We start from the raw sequence: 17,255 nt of genomic DNA, 5'->3' as shown, positions 1-17,255 counted from the left end.
CGCTCTGGGACGAGGGATTTCTACTGGTTTCCTACTGGGCCCACAGAAACCAGTATTTCAGGTTATGACAGTAAATTTGTACACCACTAAGTAAGCTATGCTAGTCCAGCCAGTAAAGGTGCTCATTTGTTATATATATTGTGTATATGAATGATGGTTCTTACCCAGTGTTTTTACCAATTGTGTATGTTTGTATTGATGTATGTAGAGTACATATGCTTTCACAGTTTGAAATATGAAATTTTTGGAATTTCTCGTGATGTGTAGTTGAATGAATTTCCGTGTGCCCCACTTTCCCAATTGTTTTACCACCTGGTGTTAAATCATTAACAGCGGGAGCGTCAACTGACATCTAATTTATTTTGTCCATGTTTATGTTTTGCACTACTGTTATGGTTGTGATGTGTTACACATATGTGTTGTTTGTGTCTTTTAACTATTTTATGTGCTTGCTTATGAGAATTTCATTCACATTCTTTATAAAGTCAATTTATCTAAAAAAGACGCCCAAAGTCAAACAATTGACTTGTAGAAATCTTTTACATTACACCAAGGCCCTCCATCTTCTTTTTTTATTTGACCACTGACATCAGATATAAAGACAAAAAAAACGCTGTGTAACTTTGGGGGAAAGAAAGAAAAATTAGAGCTTTTAACTAGAATGTTACATAGTTATAGAAGGTTTAGAAAAAGATAAACCAAAATAAATCATGAAATGAAATATAAGCTAAATAATATGAAACCAAAAATCGGCAATATAAATGTAAGAACCAAAACATACCTTGATCGAACACTGCCTCTCAGAGAGAGATCGAGTCGCATTATGTCCAATTACATAAAGATGAACAGAACATTATATCCTCGTTGCGTACCAATGACTCTACTCATAAGACAGATTATTATGCCAGGGATGATTTTACACACAGCACTAGCTACCTGCATTATTTGACCTACTTCAATCACTAGTCCGTGCGGTTTTGCAGAGAAGTGCTTGCATATTGGCCCTGAGTGCTGATATGGACACAACCCTGACGGTAGCTTCAACATGCAAAACAGACCAAAGGATTGCAAGATTATAACTGTTACTATTAGTGTTACTTTTATCACATATAGAATATATACTAAGAATGTATCACAGATACATAATTTGCCAAATAAAATCTTTACAGGTCTATCTATTAACTAAGTACTATCATATGAGCGTATGATAGTTTAAATGCATTGTGGAACTTGAGGCTTAAACCTGTCCTTAGATACATCTATAATCATTTTTAGCTGTAATTATGTGATAATTGCAATGAACACAGGTCTTAAAGTAAGCGCAAGAAAAACAAGATAAGACAATAAAGGACACATTGATAAGATATCTTCACAGAGCAAATTGGTCTATATATGTGAATTGTGCACACACTTACAAAGTGCATGTGCTTAGTACATGTTTGATACATGAAAATCATCATTTTCTTAATCGTGATATCTTTTACATCACACCTATTTTCCTAGCTCTATAAATAGATTTATATTTCTGAAATTTCATTAAAAACCCTCGTGTGACTAAAAAAGCAGCGGTTAGACAGGCTGCTTAGACGGTGAATTTGTCATACTGGGACTGTAGAGAGCCGGAATGAAGGGCAGGCGAGAAGCCTACTCTCTGCTTGTGCTTCAGCCATCTGATTCCCTTGCGAGTCAGCGGCACGCCGGATGTTTCCACAATGAAGGTTATGGGAAGCTGCCGTTAAGATTGTGCCGGCCCCACAGAATAATTTTGATTCCTGTGTTAATCAGGGTGTTGTGCTGATGTTGACAGAAGAGGGTGATAGTTATAGACATTGTTTTTTCGACATGTTTTTTACTCTCTGTTTCCTGTAAGATATCTTCTATTCTTTTTTTTCTAAGAGAGATGGGCAGCCACTCCCCGTTGGTTATTTCCCTCTACACTATCTATCTACAACTCTAGTTAAGATGTTTTTCTATTGCGAAGTTGTTTCATGTTTCTTCCTCTGAGATTGTTTCCACTCTGAAGAAACAACAGTATAGGAAAACCTTTTATACCAGACAGCGGTTTCTTGATGTACAGTACATTAGGATGCCATGAGGACATTGGTTTAATGCATGATTCTTTTCCCTTTCACAGCCAATATTTCCTCCCTCAGTCCCTTCTACTCTGATACTTATCGCCTAACATTCTAATAACATACTGCGCTCCATGAGGAGACCATGGTGTCCCTTCTTTTCCAGAGACGGACAGTATTTGGGCCTCCAGGAAGAGACCAAAACCCTGCCTGCCGCTCTGCCTGACCCTGAGAAAGCCTCATTGTCGGATGAAGCTGCGATAATGAGGTGGAGTTTTACACTATGACCTGACGGCGCCTTTGGCCCAAAAAGTTGCCCCAAGGCCATGTCCACGGGCGTAGTAACAGAGACTGTGACCCAAGTAATCATGCTACCAGAGAGCCTCGCTGCCAGCCGTTAGTCTCTGAATTGGCTGTATGGCTTTTCTCCTGGCCAGGCAGAGAGGACAGACCTGACAGGTTTGAGGAGAGTAGGTTTGAGCCAGCACTGACCATGTCTCCACATGAGAAGACACACCATACATGTTGTGACTCTCAGCAGCTGGAATCCTTGAGTTGTTAGCAAACAGCAGACCTACACCAGGCGTCTAGATTTCGTTATTCCTTATCTCAGCCCTGCCTTTATGCAGCACCACAGAAGCAGCAGCCACACATCCTGCCCACGACACAAGCCTCAAATCACTCCCGCGTCATACCCCATTCCTCACGAAAACCTCAGCGCATCTCTCCACAGGAACTGTGAGCACAAACGAGGAAGACTAGCTCCAGATTCCCAAGGTCCCTTTAGTCCCGCCCTGCCCACCACGTACCCGAGCCCCCAAAAGCCTTCCAATTATATAATCGATGTGATGCCTGCTCACACAGAGTTTTGCATGCGATACCCAAAATATGTGGTAAGCATACAGTAGACAAGCACAGTGAGATGGTCTGTCACACCTGCAGCTCACTTTTTCTCCCTGCATTGTTCCCATTTTTGAAGTGACGGCACGAACAGGCCAGTGCACACGCATCTACATCCTCTTTACCACCGGAAGCCGACCGGGCACACAACAGACAAGACGACAGCTCCTGAGAGTGAAAACCGACAAGGAACGGGAAAGCTCCCACAGATTTTCTGTAGCACACAGATAGAAACCTCACTACTGTCACTGACATCATGAATAACATCTATGCATATCGCTTTAACAAGTGTGAGAAAAACATCCTCATATACATATGCATGTCCAATGTCATAGTTTGTGTTATGTTATGTTATTTTATTTTCAATGACTTGGTGTATTTCTAGACACCAGACCACACTGTTAGGCAGTTTTTAGTGACGCACTACTAGTTCCACCCAGAAATACCAATCGAAATTCCAGTGTTTTACATGTACAGTGGAGAAATATTACCCTCCTATCAAGTAGTTTCAGTTTTTGGGTAACTGGGACGCTGCAGTTATTCTCATCAGGGAAAATGTCTTCCACTCATTTATTTGTAGTCACAGCCACATCGTCATCGTCGCTAAATAGAACGGAGCTGGTACAGTATGATATACATTTTTAGAAGTGAGCAAATGATTACTGTATGTACAAGCTGGCTAGTTGTACATGTATTTTTGTATAATGCTGCTTTAATCATGCAGTAATAATAATGTATAGACTTATAAGTTTTGCAGAATCGTTTCTCACATTAGAATGATTTATGTTAAATGACCGTGAGAACAACATGCCAATATTGGAAGTTTTTGAACAACACTGATATTAAACAAGTCAAGCCTGATAAAACTCTTTCCTTCATAAAACTGTCAGTGTGAGATCTAGTCACTTCCAGTGCCTTTTCACAGGATTTATGTGTAAGTGCACTTCCTTTTGTTCAGCAGACTCTCACATACAAAAACCTGATCTTGCTCATTTCTAGCGTTACACCTAAGCGTGAGCGATATTCTACCTGATGAAATTACTGTCATAAGGATCAATTCTTCAGGCATTGATCTTCATTCAAAAATATTCTATTTCTCAGTTGCAGGTAGATAGAATCAAGGGAACATTCGCAGATAAACAATGACAAGCAGTACAGACACAAACGCAAACATATGAACTGATAACCGCCGTCAGCCTTATCAGAAAGTGGAGGTGAAAGCTCAAGGCCTAATGAAACCACAAACATACACTGTAAAGAAGAAAACAGGAGCTCCAGAGAACTACTAATCAACCTGTAAGGATTAATTCGCTTCGTGTGAAAGTTTATCAACAGCCAAGCTTGTTATACCACAAGTTGTAAAAGAGGCCCCTGCATTAAAGAGGCCCTCATTTTCAACTATGATGGGATTACAAACACTAATACTAATCATTAAGGTAAACAGTTTAATAATGTGTGTAAATTTAGCTCAAATACTGCATACATGGTCAAAAATGTACAGGTTGGACCTTTTAATGATTTCTTTTGTGTCTATGTGTGGGCATGGAAATCATGTTACATTTACACTGTTGAAGTGCAGACTCACATTTACAGCCTTTGTAATTATACAGTGGGTTCTAAGTTCTCATGAAGGTTGTGTCTGATCTGAGGCTGTACGTTCATGTTGTGTCAGTAGTAAATCATTGTAAAATTGTGTTTTTAATCTATTTATAGAAATAAAATAACTTATTCGTCCTATGATTGATTCAGTGTTTTTTGGTTGGTGATCTCTGCTTTGTCAATATTCCCTCTAGGACACTTGGGTCTGCAATAAATTGGATCCTTGTGAAACGAGAAGACAAACATCAGCTTATTCTTTTCCCAGTGTTTTTGTGCCATAGGAAACCATAAATAAGAGGAAACATATTCTAGAAACTTTTCATTGACCATTGTACCATTGAGTATTTCACTTATTCTGGATTTACTGATTTATTGATGAGGTATTTTTTAATGACTTTAGTTGCTCTTGCTGGTTTATCTTTTCAAAAGTGTATTGCAACCTACACTAGGTAAGTACAAGTGAAGCTATTACCAATACTTTTCAAAGTTCTGCACCTAGATTGAGTAAGAAGGATCATGTTTACTTCAAAAATATCCAATCTTTATCCAACATTTCAGTGTTTCAACAAATATCTTTCACAGCCTCTCAGAAAGTTTGGGAAAGCAGAGAAAACACTGAAGCGGAGTTCTGAGACAAATTTTAATGGAGCGTCAACAACAGCGGACATTGGATCAAAACTTCTCACAAACATGAGCTGCATGAGTGGCCATTTTCCTTGGTCAAGCGCGTGATGCTGGAGACAGTATGATGGTGCCTTTGGAGGGAGAGTCTTCAGGAAAGCAGAGATAACCATTTCTTGTCCATGCTACTTTATCTCCTCACACTTCATACTCACAGTTCCTTTGCCATCAGACCAAATGGCATTTTTGTTTATTACGGCATTTCAGCAGGCTAAAAGTACAAACCATATAAGCATGATTTTGTACCAAATCATTATTCATGTGTTGTATGTCTTCTGTCTCTCTTTTCTCTGACCTCCACGTTTATCATCACTCTCTCCATGAACGCACTGTCTAACGAAGCAGAAATGGAACGAAACACAATCTTGGAAAAAAAAAAAATCTATCATTGCTTAAGTATCTAACTCTTACATATGTTCATAAGAGCAAACAGGTGGGCTTCTCCTGCTCCGAGGTTCAGCTGGGGCCAGTGTCTATATTCTCCAGAACCAAGTCAGGAAAAAAGGCAGCAATCCATAGTAAAACACAGCGATCTGTTCTGCTGACACGCTCTGAGGAAGCCTTCATGCTGAATCAGGTCAGCAGAACTGCCAGCCTACGGAGTGTAATAATTTCATCTAAAAAGATCAAAACCTTTTTTCCTGACTTGGTTCTGGAGAATATAGACACTGCTTTTTCTTGTTGGAAATTCCAAACTCCACATTTTAATAATCCGTTTCATTAATTTGTAATTAGTTTTGTGTTAAACATTTAATCAAAGTGACATGGCACAAAAAACAATTATTCTACTATGAAATAATTAGTTGTGCTTGCAAAATAAGTTAAAAAATAAACACATAAAACCTTTACTAACCCCTCCAGTCACCCCAACCCCATCCTCCCCTCACCCCTGCAGTTCCTTATGGGCCTTGTTGAACTTTGACCTTGATTTTGTGTTCTTCTACAGGCACAACTTCAGCCGTCTCATCTCCTCGGGCTGAGGTCCTTCACGCAGCCTCGGGGGCTGTCAGAGATGGGATTTCGACAATCACTTTACCGCCAGGCTCGGTTGAGCAGTTTGACTTCTGCCAGGCGTTTGCTGATCATGGTGGCAAAGAAAAGAGCGAAAAGCACGCTGCTGATCAGCATGTAGTCGTAGTCGTCTTTTAGTACATCAAACTGCTTCGAGGGATACACACGTGTCTGATAGATGTCCAGACCATATGCAACCACCTACAAGGAAAAAGCTGACATTAGCACACTAGGGGAGAAAACAGTGTGTTGACTTTATTATACCTCTTTTGGAAAATGAATCATTACTCTGGCTGTTCAACACAAATAATAAGAAAGTAAAAATAAAACAATTATATTCTTCATTCATTTTATCCTAAATGCCAGAAATCATTTGTTTTATGACCTTTAATGGAAAGTAAATAACAACAACAAACTAGAGGTGATTAAGATAATTTAATCATGATGTTAGAAGATAACACCACAAATGACTGGATTCATGTTGCTTGAGAAAAAATCTAATACAGTGGAAGCTCAATAAAAGCTTTCAAAACCATCTGTCAAAACATTGTATCACAGGGCAGACAACTGCTAAAAAAAACACGTCTCTCTTGATAGTCATCATATAATACGTAGGTCAGTGCTGTGGTGGCAGACTCACCAGACAGGTCGACTCCAGCCCAGAGGGGGCAGTGTAGATTCCTCGCACTCTTGATACAGTCTGATTGTAGTTGATGAACCACTCTGTACGGATCAGCAACTCTGGTGCATACGGTATGAGATTCTCTTCACTGGAGATTAAGTGAACAGGTTAGACGGATCGAGAGGAGAAAAAAAAAAAAAGAAAATCAGTGAAATGTTTTAACCCAAATGTGAAGGGCTTACCGGCTTTGCTCAGACACTATTTCTGGCCTCCGAGGGTCAAGGAACATTTTGGGTAATGACAAAATCCCTCCAGATGGCAGGCCAACTGTGACAAAGCAAACCCAAAGAACTGTTTAATAAAAGGCAATGGGCCAAACAATGCTGACAAGAGCTTTTCATTTATGTTTCTCATGAATAAAAGAAATCCTCAAAACTATCTCTAACTGTAAAATATGTGTCAGACAGCAGAACAACTGCAGAACAACTGAAACTCACTGAGCAGATGGCGGCTGGTGATGCCCTTCTCAGTCAGAGTGGCTTCCATGGTAGAAATGGAGGAGGGGAAAATGTAAGATTGCTGAAGCACTTGTGGAGCATGTGGCCGATCAAGTGAGCTGAACACAGTGCTGTTGTAGAGCTCCATTCCTTCATACAGCTCAATGACTGAGAACTCGTTCCTGCGAGACTTGGTGCTCCAGTATTCGTACTGTGGAGTCAAACAGAGGCAGGAGATCACATGACACTGTTAATGTGTTGAACACTCAATTACAGTGAGGGTATTTAGTGATTTTTATACAGCGACCATGAGCCGACACCTTATTCTTATTGCAACAAAACAACAGATTTATTGTCTTGTCTTTATTTGTGCCGTTAAGAGTGACTGTAGCTGTCACTAACACTCACCACCACCCAGTTTTCAGAGTGTACGACATGCACCGGTCCTCTGGCCTTTCTCTGAACAGCCTCGTGGAAAATGCGGCCAGTCACACCGTCAATCAACAGGATCCCAATAAAGCTGCGCTCCTGATGCAAGTCTGTGCTCTCAGTCACCACCGCTAGCAGATTAGGGTTCAAGTACTAGAAAGAAAAAGATGAATTCATTTATCTTCATCAAAGTTGAAAAAAATACACTTTTTGCTAATGGACACAAATTCAAAAACATTTAACTCAAAACAGAGGTGCCTTTCAATTACATTTTTCCAGGCATGTTAAATATAAACAACCACAATGATAAGGTGTAACATTTACATGTAAAAAAGCATCTGTCTTCAATTACCAAAAAAAGCTTTTTATGAAAAATGAATTTAAAAATAAACATGACCCACTGAATCACAAAATAACAAAAGGTGATCCTTGCTGTGTCTATGTTCATACACTGATGAAAACTTATTGGACAGATGATTGGAATTTCTGGATGTCCTTCCTTTCCTCTGCAGCCACCCTTAGGACAAAAGTTCTAGAGCAGGTAAAACAGTGTGTTGTTCATCCTGTGTGACACTTTTCTATTGTGAGATGTTGTTGTGAACACTGCAGCCTGAAGAATGACTTGATGGAGCTTTGGAGTTTTGTATTGTTACTGTACATTTTAAGCCTTCACGTGAAAGTGCGCCTAATTATGAGTCCGGGAGTAGAATGACTATTTGCATACGAGTCCTAATAGAAAAAAACAGTGTTGATTCTTATTCAGTGGAGTGAGCAGGAGAGTGAATATGATTCAGTGGGGAAATAGTGGCGTGACGAACAGTGTTCCTTGGAAAGATGAGTTCTCAGTTTACATCAGAGGAAGGGGAGTGACTGTCTATGACTGTAAGAGCAGGTAGAACACTGGCAAAATCCAGCACAAATAAGAACAATAGTATCATTTATAAACTTTCTCAGTACTCTTTCTAAACCACATTATGAGTAAGGTTTTAGGGGATGTTACGGTACCTTATACAGGACGCTGCGGTCTCCCATTACTCTGCCCTGGGAGTGCACGTGTTCATTGGGCCTTTTCCCTTTGACCGACACAATTCTCTGCACCTCGTGTGGGACGACGACCTCCCAGATCAGCTCAGTGGACAAGTCCTAAGGACACAAAATTCATCCAAATTCATTTTTTTCGTCAATCAGTCATGTGTCATTCAACTATCATAACAACAGGAACAGTGAACTGACTTCAGACTGTAATGTTCATTCTCAGAATATTTTAGGTATTATTCTGCATGTCCACTTGATATTCACACTGAAAGTGCAGGACTTTCCTTCAAACCGAGAGACTCTGGAGAAACTTTATCTATTAAGAATTTGTTATGTAGAACATCTTTTAATATTCTTTACTTTTTCCTTTACTAAAATACTGAAGAAAATTATCACTGCAATTATAAACAATATAATTATTTCATCATCTTTGGCAACCAAAAGCTGAAGCCTGGTGGTGACAAGACTTTCTAAGACCTGTCCAAAACTCTGGGGTCCTGATGTGCAAAGAACTTTGACATAAAGAAGAAAAAAATGCTTCACTTGCCGTTCGTAGCCTGTAACCAGAAAGTCTTCCCTGGCTGGAGTCAACAAGGTAAAAGAATATGGAGGAGGCCATCTCCTGGAGCTGCTGCAGTACATTCTTTGTAGAAGGAAAGGCAGACACCTGGATAAAAATCAGAAGGATGGATACAAGTTTTACAAGCTATTTCTGTTTAACCAATATCGCTACTTAAATTCTAGATTTACACAATCTGTGGACAGACAACATTAGTCAAAAAGAAGAACAAAAAGAAGAAAGATCTGAGTCCTTGAGTACTGGTTTGATGGGTATACGAATGGCTTTGAGACACAATCTACAGTTGGTGTAATAGTTATTATTGATCTGGTTTCCAGTTTGGCACTGACCTTGTACTGGTCATCAACCAGAAGTAAGACCTTAGCATAATCCTGGTCCATGAGTGGCAGCATGAGTGACTGAAGTATTGGCTGAGGCAGAGTGGGTGGAGTGATGTGACTCTTCTTTCCAAAGATGGGGTTAAATACATGGAGTGTGGCCAGACCTGTGTCCTGATCCAAACACAAACAACACAGAACAAAAATGATCAGAAATAGCAAAAATAAACACACCACTTATAGAGTTAAAATTTTCTTTCAAGTCCTGGAAACAGCAGGGGGAAAAAGGTATTCAGATTTCACTATGCATATAAAGTCATGCTGGGTAAAAAAAAAAAAAAGGTCTCTCTCTTGAAGCCTGCCACTCTATGGGAGTTATAGATCTGCTGATTTCACTGGAAAGTCATTTGCTTTGTTTATGCTCATGCGGCACAAAAGAATAAAACTGAATCCACAGAGCTCAGAACACTTGTCATTAAACACCTTGTCTTTGATGAGCAGTGTGCACTGTGGGGGGTGAGGGAAATGTGCAGTGGTCCGTTGCACCATCAGTTTGAAGGCTGCATTAGATGGGATGTTATCCAGGTAGTGCCTCCATAAAATACTGCCAGTCTTGCTGTCAATCCCAAAGAGCTGAACAGAAAAGACGGAAAGGATGAACAGTACAGGAAAAAGTGAGTTTCAGAGGTCTGTTTTGAGTGTTTAATTTCACTTTAGGCCTGCCTGATCTTAGACAAAATAAACACAATCTAGTTTGGCCGCATCTGTGCAGCCCAGCTCGTCTGCCCTGGCACAACTACGGAACAATAACTACATGAGAGGGTGAGCTTTAGTTTCATACTTTCCCAGATGCAGTAACCATAACCATCATCTTCTGCAAGTTGAACTCATCTCTGGACAGGTTCTCAATGGTCACATCGTTTTTAACTTGACTGCGAGGCTTCCGTGCATCGTAGAACAGCTTCCAGAGGTGGCCGATCCAGGCCTGCAGCACGATGAACTGAGAGGAGAGCCTCTTCAGCACCATGGACATCAGGCCGTCTAGAAAAATTACAACCAGATCACAGCTGCTTAATGAGTTTCAGTAAATTCAATTCACATTTAAAGGATGTAATTTGAGAGTCACAACTTATTAGACCCTGGTCACTGTGGACATGTTGTAATGCAAGCAAATCACAGATGAACCTCACAAAATTAAAGGACTCTATAGATCACTGTGTAAAAACTAATATACAGTAAAACAATACCTGTTAGGCAGAATATTGTACCATTAATAAAACAGTACATCAAACAGGAGAGTTTGTACAACAATATAGGCACTAATTGTTGAGGGTTGGGAAGGGGGTGACTTAAGAGAAATCACTTTCAGTCAACAACAGGAGACCCTAACCATAAGACAAGCAATCACGTGTTACTGGATAAGAGCAGAGAAATCTGTTACCTTGAATGGCTGAATCCAAACGCAGCAACAAAAACAGGACAAAACAGAAGAAAGTGAAGCGACCAGCAACCAAGTGATTCATTACCTCAGCATTACCCAAGAATTGTTGTTTAACTGGCCATTCGCCTGTAGCAACCGCAAAAATAATAAAAAACCTACACAATTGAAAATTGAACGCAGGTGCTTGGCAGCTAAAATAAGGATAAAGGTAAAAGCAACAACTCACAGAACTAAATATTACTACTCTATCTCAGATCTGTTAGTCGCTCATAAATCTGAAAATGATGCAACAGGCTTTACAAATGAACTAAGAGTAGACCACAGTCCTATGTTTGTAGAACATGCAGGAAACTTTGAGAACAATTGAAAATAATAGATGAAATACTGAATACTAATCCACAGCAGAGATTAGTACTTAAAGATGGAAGTAAAAAAATTAACAGATTTTGGTTTGACATTTACCAGCCTTTTTGCCAAACTCTCCCTCCAGCTCCGCCTGTGTTCCTGTGAGGGGCAGATCTACCATTTCCATAGTTACCACATCAGAGAGGGCCTCTTCTCTTGTCCACATTACACGCCCTGGAAAACAAGACTCATTATTATTCTGTAATCATTCATTCCACTTTCCACACCCTGTCACAGTATGCAGTTTGTGCTGACACTGTCACATTATGACATGACACATTTTTTCCCTTCTCATGCTTGTGGAAAGGACAAGATTATGTGTATATTATGAAAACTGAGAGCCTGTTTGTCCACACAGTGGTCAAATGTTGGCAGTGTTTATGATGATTAAGTGGTGGAAATATACCAAAATATTATCATAAGGCAAAGCATGGCTCACCAGCCTTTATGAACTTTGGAAAGATGCACTGGATCTTAACAGTAAACATCATGAGGGACAGACTCGCATAAATCAAACGTTTCACCTTTGACCATTAGCTGGCTGTGTTTCTCTACAGTACACCAATACACTACATGCAGACAACTAGGTCTGGACATTAGCGTAGCGGTGGGATCTGGCCAAAATAAATCCCTAGAAAAAAAGGGTCTATTTATTTTTTCTGTTATTTTGTTACTATGACCAAGATTTTCTTTCTTTTTTTTTTTTTTTTTTTTTTTTTAAACTTTGGCACCCCTCAGTGGTAGAGTCAAATCCGACACCATTTAGTGCACATCAATACTCTTTCCAAATCTGATAAAGCTTCCTGTTTTTGCTATCCATACCTGGCTGTTGGATGAAAGTGAGTGTGTGGTCTTCTGTCTGCACCATGACCCTATAACCCACAGAGTCGTCTTTCTTGAGGAATGCCTGTACATATAGCTGAAAGACAGAATAAAAATTACTTAGATTGGAAAACCATTGTAAACACCCATAAATCAGTTGCCAAACTAAACCGATCTGCTCTGAAAGTAATCATGTTCATCTTTGTGTAAGAGCCATGGTTGCATGACCAGCCACAGAATCAGTGGGAAAAAAAATCCACATACCTTCTCTGGTTTCCCACCATTAGGATCCATATTAAAAATCAGTGTTGTGTCTAGAAGTCTGCGTCCAGTCTCTGCACTAAAGAGGTTAAGACTGCAAGCCTGTGGGGAAGAAACAGATATTTATATTTATATATATATATATTTTTATTTATATATATTTTTCACAAAGGTAAAAAAAAAAGAAAAAGAAATTGACCCTTTTCATTTAACTTTTCAAAGACATGTTAAATTAAGCACAAAAGAATATTTAAACAATATCAACATCTTAACAGCCATGGAAAAAGCCAAAGAGGAGTTAAGCTAAGAGGAGTTTCTAAGCTTCAGAATAACATTTGATTTGTTCATCAACTCAATATGACAATCACATTAAGCACACAAGAGGACAAATAAGACTGTACTAAGCCTGCTGATATATACTGTAGTGTTCCAAGAGAGCACAATGAACATATTTTACAAATCTCAAAGTATGGTTTCTCCTTAACTCACAGTTTTATTCTTGGGCGACATGACAGCAGCAATTGTCTTCTCTCCAGTGGTAGCAAATGAAACCAGCATTGCCTATGAATCAAGACAAATTAAATGCATCATCAATCATTTTCACAAACTGTCTCTTAAACTAAAAATGACAATATCTTGGTATGAGACTCTGAGATTTTACTTTTTTAAAATGATAACAAATACTAAATTTTGGAAAACTTCAGAGCCTAAAAATAAGGACATAGTTTAAAATTTCCAAATTTAAGAAAATACTATGAATTTTGTCAACATTTCCTTCTGTAGATGTTACCCTGAGGCATCTGCCTCTGTCAGTCAAATACCTGATAAAGAAAGCCAGGTGACATTTACGTTTTATGAGTGTAACTGAAGCTTTTATCTAGTGACGTACAGTACAAACAAGTAATCTGGATTCTAATTGTCAGGATTTCAATCCTGAATGAGACAAAATTGCAGTGTTGAGAAACAGTTACGTACTGGCTTGAAATCCCTCAGTGTAACTATCTGACCATTGCTGAGCTGGAGAAGCAGGTAGTGTTCAGGCCTGAGCTGAAGGAAGAACTCTGACAGCGGTGGCCGCGCTGGGTTAGGCTGGGTGGACACTAGGGCTGGATGGAATCCGGGGGTAGCTTCAAGTCCCAGCGACTAGAGGAAGACAAATGGAAGCACACAAAAAAATGGTAAGAAGCATTCACACAGAGTAATAGAGGAATGTATAAAAAGACACGGTTCTATTGTGTTGGTAGTGAAATGCAGAAAAATGAAAGAAATGGAGCCATACCCAAACCAGAGCAGAACTAAATGGTCATTTCATAAAGTAGAAAATGTTTTACTGATTCCATTTTTATTTTGGTGAGTACCTGCAGGGGGATTTGGGTCATTTGTGATTGTACGTGTAAGTCAAGCATGTACAACGACGCAGTTGAAGAGTCCACACATGTCAACATCCCCTGGGCGACCACTGCACAGCTGGCCTGTATGTTAGACAGCCATGGAGCTTCTACTGAGATCTGAGGACAACACAAGCACATTAGAAATGTGGGTTTTTCTTAATATTTTGCTTTGTTAAGTTTGGTTTGCTTGATGTATTCATACAATGTTTATGTTTTATTTAAGTATCTAAATATTATAAGAATTACAAAGCATTTATATACTTTAGACGGCTACAATAAATTAGGATTACCTGCTTTATTATCTCTCCGTCCTCCACACTGTAAGCAACAACAGTAATGTGGGAATGGGGAACGACTCCAAGTGCATAAACTTCACCATTTCCACCAGAATACACAGACTGGTAATCCACGGTTTCACTGTAGAGATAAAAAAACAGATAGTTACACAATTTCCATAATGCTCACTTTGATTATAAAGTAAAAGTTAAATGGTTAAATTAAATGTTATGTGCATACCCATTAATTCATTTATGTTTTATTTTTTCTAAATGTTAGATACCTCACTTAAATGTGCTTATAAATCAGAAATGATAAAAAATATTATAATCTTACCCCAAATACATGCCTACATGCCAATAATGGATACCACTACCAGCATCTTGTGATATAGATGGTGCGTTTACAAAAGCATTCAAGCTAATAAATTGTTTTTTTCATCATAAAAGTTTTATTGATGAAGACAAACTAATATTGATAGTGTATTGACAAAAACATGGCTTTAAATGTTGATGCCGTAACTTAAAAACAAGGTCATTTACCTTTCTGGAAGATTCTCTATCCATTTTTGATGACCATTAGAAAGGTAATGGAGAGAGATGGCAGTTTTCTTCAAGACAGCCACATGTTTCACTGTGTCTTGCTGTCCAACCAAACATGCTGACTGGAAACTAAAATGTTCCATAAAAGCAGTTAACACCTGATCAAAATAAGGGTAATTATAAACTCAATCACTACCGGTCAAAGACGTAATCACCTGCCAGAATCAAGCACAATCTCCCAGTTCAAACCACCGACATTTATATCCCAGGAGCGCAGCAGACGGCCATTGCCTACTACCAGCACTGCATCTAGGGGACAAGAACAGTTTAATGAGTAATCTGCTTTCAGTGGAGGAAGTAAAACCTCTAATCTCAACTGTAATGATAAAAACTCACCTTGTCCATGGTGCAGAAGAGCGTCAATGTTTCCCTCTGGCCCAGTCTTATCCACATGTCGCCAGACTGTGGCAGACATAGTAAAACAGTAATTTAAGATCATTAATATCATGGTTATGTCTCAGCCAAATAGGACTGTCTATTACAGGAGACTAACAAAGTACTCACAGAGTTCTCCAGTCCTGGTGTTGAGTGCAGCAAAAACATTATTCTCTGTTGCCAGAAGCACCTTTTTGGATGACTGCACATGTGTGTCGAAGTGAGAAAATTGAACCTTGCCTACATACTGTTGCCTCCTGTGTGAATCACAAAAAGAGAGGGGCTGTCAGAAGGTCAACAAGCTAATTTATCATTATGACTAAGCCAATGCTTCTATCACTACAAAAACTAAGAAAAAAAATAAGAAGAAAAGAAGAAAAAAGAAAGGAGAAGAAAAATAAGAAAAAAACAAATGCTGGTGGAGGGTAAACTGGTTAATACATTGGCTTCAATGGTTCGAGATCAATTTCATTCACGTTTACTCTTTGACTTTACTGTACCATTGGTTTCCTAATGGAACAAGCTAACGGCACCTGAGGCAAGCTAGCAAACAAAATTTATTGTGTTCATTTATTCATTTTTTTTGGCCTGCTCTCCCACAGAAAGTCCAGCACAAACACACCGGGTCGCAGCTAGTGGCTGTGACAGGTATTAGCATTAGCATATCCACAAAAAACATGACTCTAAATAGCAGACATATTTGGTTCCTTGTCTAGATTCCCCTTACCAGTCAAATTTTCCGACTTGATCTTCAAACACAGCCTCGACAGTGCTGCATAAAATAATACATTTCAGGCACAACAAAATTAGCTTAGCCATTGCAGCAGTAGCTTTGACATGCTATTCAAGGGGAGGAGGAAGTCGGAAGTTGATTGGTTTCCTTTTTGTCTGCTGATGGGAGGTGGTGCCCCCTTCAGGCGAGAAACGCAGATAGCGCGAATAAATCTAAATCAATGATCGTGAATAGTTGTCGGCAACTAACTTTTTTTTTAACCTAAAGTTACACCTAGTTAAAACTAATGCAGTATAATATAACAGTTTTGAAATAAATCCTCTTTCGTGAAAGTTATGTTATGAAACTGTGTTAAAGAGGTGTTGATTTAACTATATGATAATTTTGGAGGTGGATTTTGGTGCTGTTGTTGACCTCAAGTCATGGAGGTAGATTTGTCTCAATATTATTTGTTTGAACAGGTCGACAATCCACGTTTAAATGTATAATATGTAAATATAGACACCTTTCACAAATATGAATGTATTCATAGATATGTTTTTATTTGTGGAATTTGTTTGTGTATTTGCAGATCCGTTTTATATTTACCAGATATTTTTGTGAGTTTAGAAATGTATTTTTTGTATTTGTGGAAGGTGTTTTATAATAACAGATTACACATTTACACACAGATTGTCCATCTATTCAAACAAATAATACTGAGACAAATCTACCTCCTTATTGTAATGCATTATAAAGAAGTGTGTCTGTTGTTTAGTTTTCTCTCATTGACTGAAATGACATGACATGAATTCAGCTTAAACTTTTTAATTGGACATATGATCATTTATGAACATTACTAAAAAATAAAATTAATTCAAGAAATGTGTGATCACACACAACAGAACTGGGCTATATTTTAAAGTACATTTTAAAAGCATTTTCAAAGATTGGCCAGAAAATAAATGAATGGATAAATAGATAATGTGAACATCAGTGAATTCGTAGCCTACATGGCAAACCTGCATCCTACTAGTAGTTCAAGTAGTTTTAAGGTAGTTTGCTCAGTGACGATTTTCTTTTACACTGGAAATAAATTCAATTTCTATTTAAGTTGGAAAGCATACACAAGCTTCAAGTTTGATTACTTCAGTGAGAAATTAAAGAAATTAAGGAGAATTGAGATGTTTTTTTCTTTTGCTTGGTTGCTGCTAGTTTTGAATAAAG

General features: G+C 38.7%; 1 protein-coding gene across 2 annotated transcripts; it reads right to left on the bottom strand.

Moving 5' to 3' along the window:
• Nucleotides 1–5,197: 5,197 nt before the first annotated feature.
• Nucleotides 5,198–16,183, bottom strand: emc1 (ER membrane protein complex subunit 1). Of its 2 annotated transcripts, XM_022741851.1 has the most exons (23): nucleotides 16,044–16,183; nucleotides 15,446–15,573; nucleotides 15,278–15,343; nucleotides 15,097–15,190; nucleotides 14,882–15,010; nucleotides 14,354–14,480; nucleotides 14,031–14,180; nucleotides 13,648–13,815; nucleotides 13,162–13,233; nucleotides 12,676–12,774; nucleotides 12,412–12,508; nucleotides 11,647–11,763; nucleotides 11,185–11,193; nucleotides 10,585–10,784; nucleotides 10,227–10,376; nucleotides 9,756–9,917; nucleotides 9,394–9,513; nucleotides 8,817–8,954; nucleotides 7,791–7,964; nucleotides 7,383–7,593; nucleotides 7,128–7,212; nucleotides 6,904–7,033; nucleotides 5,198–6,464 (listed from the first exon to the last, which is right to left on the bottom strand). In XM_022741851.1, exons 1-23 carry the CDS (start codon nucleotides 16,133–16,135, stop codon nucleotides 6,285–6,287), a joined length of 2,898 nt encoding a protein of 965 aa, XP_022597572.1. In that variant the 5' UTR covers nucleotides 16,136–16,183; the 3' UTR covers nucleotides 5,198–6,284. The 2 variants fall into 2 exon arrangements, with proteins under 2 accessions (XP_022597572.1, XP_022597573.1); XM_022741852.1 differs by lacking the exon at nucleotides 11,185–11,193.
• Nucleotides 16,184–17,255: the final 1,072 nt, after the last annotated feature.

This window comes from Seriola dumerili, unplaced genomic scaffold, assembly GCF_002260705.1.
Source record: "Seriola dumerili isolate Sdu_G_001 unplaced genomic scaffold, Sdu_1.0 BDQW01000056.1, whole genome shotgun sequence".
Lineage (NCBI taxonomy): Eukaryota > Metazoa > Chordata > Actinopteri > Carangiformes > Carangidae > Seriola > Seriola dumerili.
Note: the sequence above shows the minus strand (reverse complement) of the source record. Positions and strands in the feature narration are given on the sequence as shown.

What these genes read in the sequence shown, in the direction of transcription:
- emc1 (XM_022741851.1), bottom strand. Translation starts at nt 16,135, where the DNA reads ATGGCTAAGCTAATTTTGTTGTGCCTGAAATGTATTATTTTATGCAGC. An exon ending in CACCAGGACTGGAGAACTCT is followed by an intron (nt 15,344 to 15,445) that starts GTGAGTACTTTG and finishes TGTCTGCCACAG; the next exon opens with TCTGGCGACATGTGGATAAG. An exon ending in ACTCTGAAAACTGGGTGGTG is followed by an intron (nt 7,594 to 7,790) that starts GTGAGTGTTAGT and finishes TTGACTCCACAG; the next exon opens with TACGAATACTGGAGCACCAA.